Source organism: Cryptotermes secundus, unplaced genomic scaffold (assembly GCF_002891405.2).
Source record: "Cryptotermes secundus unplaced genomic scaffold, Csec_1.0 scaffold130, whole genome shotgun sequence".
NCBI lineage: Eukaryota > Metazoa > Arthropoda > Insecta > Blattodea > Kalotermitidae > Cryptotermes > Cryptotermes secundus.
Genome location: NW_019731216.1, coordinates 38,321 through 47,178, shown reverse-complemented (window position 1 = coordinate 47,178; position 8,858 = coordinate 38,321). Strand labels below are relative to the sequence as shown.

Below are 8,858 nucleotides of genomic sequence, written 5' to 3'. Positions count from 1 at the left end.
AAGTGAGGGTGGGCAGACACATCGAACTTTCCCACGATATCAGAGAAATTCAGGAATGAAAATGACGTTACATACGAGGTTGATGCATTTGTGCATGTCGTACTAAGCAAGGTATAAAAACAGTTGCTTTATGAGGAATTAGTTCGTACCATTGAATATTTGACGCAATAGACAAGGTGTCGCAGAAACCGATGTTGCTATAACCAAGTTTTACTGTATTTAAAGAGTAGCTCATTGGCAGATTAAATAAAAAAAGCCTGTTTGAGGAGGAAATTGTGTAACATGACTGAATTCAGAATTCTATGGGAAGTGGGTTTCACACAGGAGTGAAGTTTTCCTGTACCATAGAAGGTCTTTTCAATCATCAGAATTGTTTTCTCATGCTGAGTAGATTCTCAGTGCTGAATTAATTTTCCTCTCCTGTCTTCATTTCTGTTGTATTACAATTTTTTAGCTACAGAGGTGTTGTAGACAGAACTTAGAAACATTTGTCATTTGGGTAATTTGCCTTTGACATTACAATTGTGTATTATTATCTTTCCTATGTATCTCTTATCATTTTTGACTCCAGCTTCAGTAACATCATGAAATTAAATAAATTTCATGCTGATACATTGTAATTTTTCCACATAATTGATATTTTAAATGGCATATATTTGTCCTGAAATGGAATGTAGATGCCACAACTACACTTAACTAGGTATATCTTTGTGTGTGCTGTTCTCTAACCCATTGTTTGCTGTTTGTTCCCACAAATTGAATTTTAATGTGAACTTTGACAGGTTTTAGGTTTTTTATGTGTTGAAGCAATTCCAACATTTTGTCATGCTTTGCAGTTACTGTCTTCAGAGTGAGATAAGTGGGAAGAGGAAGTGGATTGATATGTAGGTCTTGGAATGGGAGTAAGGGCTAAGGTCAGGAGCATTCTTCTATCGAACTGGAAAGGGCAGTGTGCCTAAGAAGAAGGGGTGGTGGAAGTATTTGTCTTCAAAGTTGAAATTGTGGGGTTGCTTTGTTTTGATGGCTTCTCTGATGTGGGGATGGCATGTATGAATGTTTGCTACTGCCTATTGTAGATATCCTACAGATGGAATGTTCCATGGCATTGTCCAGGTAGCGTGTAACCAAAACATATAGTCTGTTTGAAGGTCTGTGGAGTTTGGTGGTTAAGGAAGTCTGTTGGGGCATGTATGTGTGTCAGCATTTTGGTTTTATCAGGCTGGTTTCAGTGGCTTCTTCCTCAAAAACTCATGAATATATTGGCTAGAAGAAGGATGGGTGGGACTGCATGATGGTGACTTCATTATTTTTGTAGACTCTTCCTTTTGCACAAAGAATGTAATATTGGCAAAGAGTTTTGTTAGTGTGGTGAGATACTGTGGGAGGTCAGATTATGACATGGAACTCAAAACAGACTGCTAATTACCCTTCTTTGAGACAGTGATTACGTGTTCCTCAGTTTGTTTGGACATTGTCTACAAAAAGTCTACCCACAGGCAGCCTTGCAGCATCCACCAGTACGTCAGATCCATCGTGCAATGATAGTATGCATATGCAGGGCTTGTATTCTTTAGATCAAGTTGAGAAAATACTACATCAGTTTGAGACAAGTGCTTTTCTTGCACAGTAGCATGCAAGCTTCCTGATGTGTCTGAATCATAATGGTTGGCAGTGCCATCATGAACCAGCTTCTTAACAAAATCTGTCTCCCTCTCTCTGTCTGCCCATAGTAAAAAGAGACATAGCTCTTGAATTGAATATTTTCACATATAGTATTTTCTTAAATCTTTCATAAAAATGACATAAAGGAGATAAGTAAGACACTGTAGTGCATCTTGGAAAAGTGTCTGATATTAAACAGTTTGTTTACAGGGAAATTTTTGGTCTTATAGAGAAAATTCTTGTTTCTGTCTCAGTTCTTGAAACGTTTCCAGTTCTCACTTTGATTGGAACTGAAAATGTTACTCTTGCCCATCCTAGTACATTTTANCCGGTTAATCCGCCCCCGGATAATCGAGAGTTGACTGTACTGTGATAAATGCAGCCAGGCCTCTGAACTACATCACAACTTTATTCTCCAGCCCAGTGGTTACTCCCACAAGGACATTGCTGGAGCATAATAAAAAGACATTAAAGGGAAGGTGCATAAGTGAGACAATGAGACAGATTCCCCTTAACATTCAGGGAACAATAGACTGCATTACCAGGCTGTACTAGAAAAGAAAGATCCTCACCATCCGTAAAGCCTTCATAATGACCTGTATCAGACAAATCAAGGACAGACAAACCTTGATGCAAAAACTTGGTGTTTAGAAGGTCCCCTACACATGTAGCAAAGTGTACGAGTACATCAGTAATCCAGCCATCACTATCCCCACTAGAGCACTGGAGTGTATCAGAAATGCCAGGCTATAGAACCACAGTTGAGTGGTGACTGAACAGTCCACAAGATCAAATTTGTTTATATTTTACTAGGTACTGAAGCCAGTGAAATGATGGTACTGTAGATGTTTGTGTTGGGAATATCCATAATTTGTACACAAAATTGGGTTGATAATGGATTATAACTGTACTGGTTGTCATCCCTTGCCTCTAGAATATTCAGATTGACCTCTTATTCAGTGAACTTAACATTTCACATTTCTGAATATTTTTTGTAGTGTTACTTTTTCTGGTATGTAAAGCAGCATATTTGTAGATAAATGTGTTTTTAATTTTGTCGTAGGCCTATTCTTTTGTAGGTGTTTTTATTATCCGTTGCGTTATCACTCCGTGATTTTAGTCCGCAGGCGAACTATACCGACTGAGCGACCGCCGCTTGCCGGCGAAGTTCAGTGCCAACTTTTCTGTTGCATTATAATCATGAAAATTTGGTAATTATCCATTTTCTGTAATTTTTCCTTTGCTGTTGAAAGTAAGTATTTACTTTTGTCAGGTTTCGTCAGGATGTGGACAGAATGTAGATCGTGATTGGGCCTCAGAATTTGACTGCCTTGGCACTTAATATTTATTATGGTCTTCTGATATGGTCTCGTTGACTTGATTATAGACCCACAATATATAGTTTAATGTTATTTTGTAATATTTTGTGGGAAGATGGCATGTGCGTGTGTCAGTATATTTATTATTCAGACTTAGTTTGCATTTTGTGGGAATGCTTCATGTGCATGTGTTAAATGTATTAATTAGCAGTAGTACTTGAAATGGGATTTCTTGTGAGTTGGTTTACATAAAAGGCATGTGTTTTAGTATATTAAATGTGTATTATTAGCACATCCTTGAGGTGTAGATATTTAAAAATGTGAAGTAACACATCTTTCCTCCTAACTTAAATGGGTTTGATGTTGCAAGTGAATACAGTTTGAAAAAAAGGTTATGTAATAATTCAATGAGCCCTGCTTTCCTAGCAAGAACAGTCTGTTTCTCCCTCGGAGAGGAATTTAAATAACATTCCTGTAAATATGAATCCTTCAGCTAATATGCCTGATGTTGTAAATATGAATCCTTCAGCTAATATGCCTGATGTTGGAAGTTAATCTCTGTCAACTCTGCAAAACTTCATACTTCCACTTTGTGTATGTTACATGTTACAAAATGCACTGTTTACATATGCAAAAAGTGTCAGTGCAAGATTTGGTTCCTGTCAGTAATGATGGTTGTCAGTGGACATTCATGTATAGCTTGTTGCATGTGAAAAATGAGGAAGTATACTGTGTGAGTTATATAAACACTAGAAATATGTGAACTGCATATCAGTCAAAGTCAAAGTCACATTGCGACTGGCGGTGTGCTCATGACCAGATATTTATTGCTGTTTGACAGTTATAGTCTTGTTTTTGTGGGGCGTGCCCTCTGATGAGAGGATGAGTCTGTATTTTGTATATGCTGCTGGTCCTTGCCAGCATAGTCTTTCTCGGGTCCAAGTCCCTTTATACTTGCGACCATATTTTACTGTCTCAGATTTGAGACTTCCCTTTTCATCACCTACAACTTGCAGGGTCACGGAGGTATTCAACCCTGCATCCAAATGGGTGAGCATATCAGAAAGATATGCATGAGTGAACCCTAAAAATAGATTACTGGAGAATATACGTGGTCTGACAATGAAGTTAAAACTCATTGTGGTAAAAGCGCTGCATACCTCATTGCTGAAATCACTGTGGTCGTCTTCAAAAGTACTCCCCTTGGGAAGCTGTGCACTGATGCCAGTGCCTTCAGAGGTGCCATGATATTACTCCTGATGTTGTCAATGTCATCAAAATGCCTTCCTGTCCACTGCTACCACAGCAGGCATACGGTGGCGAGTTCACAGACTTCATTGTCAGATGCAAGATTTGAGGCTTTCATTGCAGTAACTGTGAAGAAAGCAGTCTTCTGGGATTTGGCACCATGTATATGTGGTGTTAACTGACGTTTTGGAGGAACGTATCGCCTCCATCTTCAGGGTAGAAGGAAAAAATATAAGAAATCCACAAGCGAAAAGAGACCATGAGAACCGGTAAAAGCAGATTGTTGTTGGAAATATACACAGCTATGTGAGAGCAGTGAAGGAAGGGGGGAAGGGCAAGTGTACAAGTGAAAGCAGTAGTGTCAGAGGGGGGGTAGCAGGGACAAGCAGGGTTTTGTGTTGGGGGAGAGAAAGGCAAGGTTAAAGGCTGGGCACTAACCCTTAAGCTGGGGGGTGGGGTGGGGGTTGTTATGTTAGTCGGTCATGGCCTGTGTAGCCTTCTGGATCTGGCGTCATATCCCGGTGGTTTTTTTTAAGAGAACAGAAATGTTTTCTTCAAGTTCTCATCTCTGTATCATCTCAGAATTAGAAATTATTTTTGTATGCATATGTAATAATTTTAATTTATTTAGCAAGCCAAACAGTTTTTAAACTACTTGCCACTTTTGTAGTTCTATTCTTTAAACACAGAAATTATATTAAAACAGATGAGACACCCAAATTTTCTTTTCATTTCCACCTGTTATGAAAATGTTATACTCATTTCCGAATTCATTTTTTTGCCACTGCTCTGTTTTGTTAGGGTATGAGTATATTTGGCCGAAAATTACCGCACTGCTGGAAAATGACTGCTGTGAACATTTTACTGTGAGACATAACATTGAGGAAATATACGAGCGTTGGAACTTTAATAGTGGCAACATTTCAGTAGAGACGCCATGCAATGGAACCAAAGAATGTCGCTTATACCACACATTAGTTACATACTTACCTTACCTCAGAGCAAATGGACTCTTCGTTCCCGCATCACGTGTACCACAGTGAAGAGAAGAACAGAGCCTCGTGTTAGCTGGTGGTCTAATGTAGTGTTATGATGTTTTTGAAACAGGAACAATGGAGTTGGGTAAAGATTGAATGTGCCAGAGGCCGTACAGAATGACAGTGTCATCATGGTCTTCAAGAGGCTTGTGGGGAATCTGCATTGCCTTACAAAACAGTGGCAAAGTGGGTAAAAGCCTTCAACGAGGGATGCCAAAGTGTGGCAGACATGAGTCGGCTAGGTCGTCCTAGTGTCAGTGAAGAAGTGTATGCTCTTTCCATGTTACTGGAGAGTGATCGACGCCATATGATTCGTGAGCTCTCCTGAGAGACGGGATTAGTGCATACGACTGTACTTCACATTCTGAAGGAACGCCTTGGCATGAGAATAATTGCATTATGATGGCTTCCGCATGTTTTGATGGATATGCAGAAATGGTATGCTGTGGCTGATTTGTTCAATCAGTGGGGCTGGGAAGTGCTGTACCATCCACTATACTCCCAGGACTTAAGCCCTTGTGACTTTGTCTTGATTCCTAAGATGAAGGAACCACTTTGTGGCATTCGCTTCAGAACTGTTCCAGAGATTCTTCAGGCAGTAGACCGCTCCATTCGAACTATCAACACAACAGGCACTGCTGAAAGTATCCTACGACTTCCTCATCACTGGCAACGCGTTGTACACAATGCTGGTGACTACATTGAAGGACAGTAGAACTTTGAAACGTGCGTCTATTTTGTATCAGTTGTAAATAAATAGTTGCCACTATTAAAGTTCCAACCCTTGTACTTTGGTATAGAAATGCCAACAAGACATGGTTAGTGTGCAGAAACACATTGTCAGTATTTAATAAGGAAGTCTGAAATGTTCTGTGGTGGGATCTGTTTTGATCCAACCTCTGTACCATGTAATTGGCTCTGGCTGCTTACAGCATTGCAGTTCAAAACATTAATTTCATTGTGTTCCTTTTACATAAGTGTATTCTCACCTTGGCGATCCAGGTTCGGTCCCGGCTCTGGTCAAGTGGGATTTGTGGTGGACAAAGTGGCGCTGGGGCAGGTTTTCTCTGAGTACTTCAGTTTCCCCAGTCAATTTTCATTCCACCAATTGCTCCACAATCACCCTCACATATCATCTGGGGCTGGTACAATAGGCCAGAAGTGGCTGCAGTACAGGGGATTTAGTCCCACCCCACTAGCAGTAAAAAAAGTACATAAGTGTATACTGTTAAAATAATTGTAGGATTTGAGGTTCTCGTAGCAGTGGTTACAAAGAGTTATTTCTTCCAAGGTCCAGTGCTGTGTAGTCCATTGAAAGTCAACATTTGCTTTGCTTGCAATGTGATCCACTCTGGTTTCCTGTTTGGCTTATTCTTCAGCCTCGAAGATGGAGGTGGCATGTTCCTGTGAAGTGTCAGTTTATTTTCAGTGGACTGTATGGTGTTATATCCCAGAAGAAAGAGCATTTATTAAAATAGTTTTCCACAAGACAGGGCATGGTTGGATGAACTAGAATTAAGTCGTTTGTTTTCTAGAGGCTCATGTATACATGCTAAGGAACCTTCAGTTTCTGTAATAGGCAAGGAATTTCTTGACTTGCTGAGTGACTTAAATTCTAAAGAAAGATGGTTGCTCTGTATATTTATTTGTAGTATAAAGAGGATGTCGGTAACTTGGATTAAATTAGTATTGAATGACTTGATGAAAGTGAAACTTTATGGAAGTCGATGCGGAAAGAAGTGGTCAAGGCCTAATTTAAAGTGCTATCTTGGAATTTGTCTGGAGTTACTGAAGATGATCACAACAATACACTCTTTCAGTGTAGTCTTTGTCTTGGCCAAGATTGAGACCCAACACCCCGTAAATACGAGTGAGAAGTGTTGCTACTCGAGCCAGATTGCTCCTTATAGTTATGTGGATAGAAATAAAAATTGTGAAGATCTATAGGGAACAAAAGTTGAGGTTAATTTGTTTACCTGCTAGTGCTTTTATCAGGGATTCAAATCCCCCCCACATGAGTGTTACAGTTTTTTTGGGGGGGTGGGGCATGTAAATGAAGTTTCAGAATGAAATTGACATTAGAACATTGATGACTACAATTGAAATTAATTTGTGGTTCTCACAACAGTGACTGTGAAGAGAAGTATCCTCCAAGATTTGCTACCATGCAGTCTGATAGAAAGGCACTGCCACCATTTTCATAGTCATAGAATGCAACTTGCTTGCTTTGTGCTTGTGCTTGTGCTTGGTGGGCTTGCTTTTCCTGAAAATAGGGTGACAGTATGTTCCTCCAATTATCACTAAACTTCCACCAGACTACCTGTACATGGTGTCAAATCCCAGAAAGTAGTGCTCTTCAAAAATATTAAGTTCAGTTCATCTTGGAACAAATGTAGCATGTTTTAAAACGATTTACTGTTATTCAGTTCACATTAATAGGCAACTCACAATGTATAAAATATGGCCCATGTTTGCCATCTTGTCTTTCTTCTGAAAGGAATGTTATTTGAAACCTCCTTGGTCACATTGGTGTTGTGTGTTTTGTTGCTGTTGAACTTCAGTGAGAGGTTCCAGTTATGTAGCTTCTGTTCTAGATCTGATCGGAGGATCATCACGTTCCACCACACCATCGCTGGTTACTCGGAAATCACCTACCATGGACCAGGGTGTGCAGGTGAACCAGCCTGGTTCGACTCCAATCAAAGATGACAAGAAACCACAGCAGCAGTTGACACCACAGTCACGGCAGATACAGCCACCCCATCCAGCTAGAGATGGGTGAGTACCTGCTGGTAACTAATTTCAAGTGCAATTAAAATTTTGTCAGAACTCTTTTATTTTATATCACGGGAAGATGGTTAGTATTTTCGTTGTTCATATGCCCTTGCTTGTTGTCTGTGTTTTAATATGTATGTTAATGTCATAAGGTAATGTTGTCCCTTTGCTTAACAAATTAAGCACTACACCATGAGGACGTATGGGGGAGTGGATGTATAGATTAACATTTTCTTGACCTTGGCACTAGTTGGAGGTGAGTGGTCAGCTTCATGCCTCAGCCGCTTTAACCCCAGGAAATAGCCCTTTGTTCCCATTGTATAGGAAGTTGGATGAACCCCAGAGCAGGTCTGGGTGATTAGACAAATGAGAATTCTTGACCCTACTGGTACTCAAACTCTGTACCCTCTGTTGTCCAGTCAATAGTGAGTCACTATACCAACTACGCTGTCCTGGCTCCTGTGTTAATACAGGGATACTATAAACGATTCATTCGTTTTTAAAACGCTATATTTTCCAAAGCATTACACGTACAAATATGATTGCTATACAGGGTGTCCCAGGAGGAATGGACCAAACTTCGGGAGGGTGTTCCTTATGTTAAAGTATGCCGATATAACCCAAAACACCTATGTCCAAAGTTGAACGGTTATGGAGATAATGNTAGCATCATCCTGTCAATGGTCATTACTGCAGCATCGATGCGTTACCTCAGCTCTGCTAGTGTTCTTGGCAGTGGGGGTACGTATACACGATCCTTAACCTTTAACGTACAGACTTTTAAATTGCCAGGAGCCCTGTATGGCCGGACTTTAAA

The 8,858-nt window shown here is 40.1% G+C and overlaps 1 protein-coding gene across 5 annotated transcripts in view; it reads left to right on the top strand.

The window, feature by feature from the left end:
* LOC111866416 (protein LSM14 homolog A) overlaps nucleotides 1–8,858 on the top strand; it is a 52,186-nt gene that overhangs the window by 7,142 nt on the left and 36,186 nt on the right. For 4 of the 5 annotated variants that reach the window (XM_023855344.2, XM_023855342.2, XM_023855340.2 and 1 more), the window contains exon 4: nucleotides 7,861–8,044. In XM_023855344.2, the coding sequence (XP_023711112.1) occupies nucleotides 7,861–8,044 (184 nt within the window). Of the gene's footprint in view, nucleotides 1–7,848; nucleotides 8,045–8,858 lie in introns of all 5 variants that reach the window. The other variant, XM_023855343.2, reaches the window with a different exon arrangement.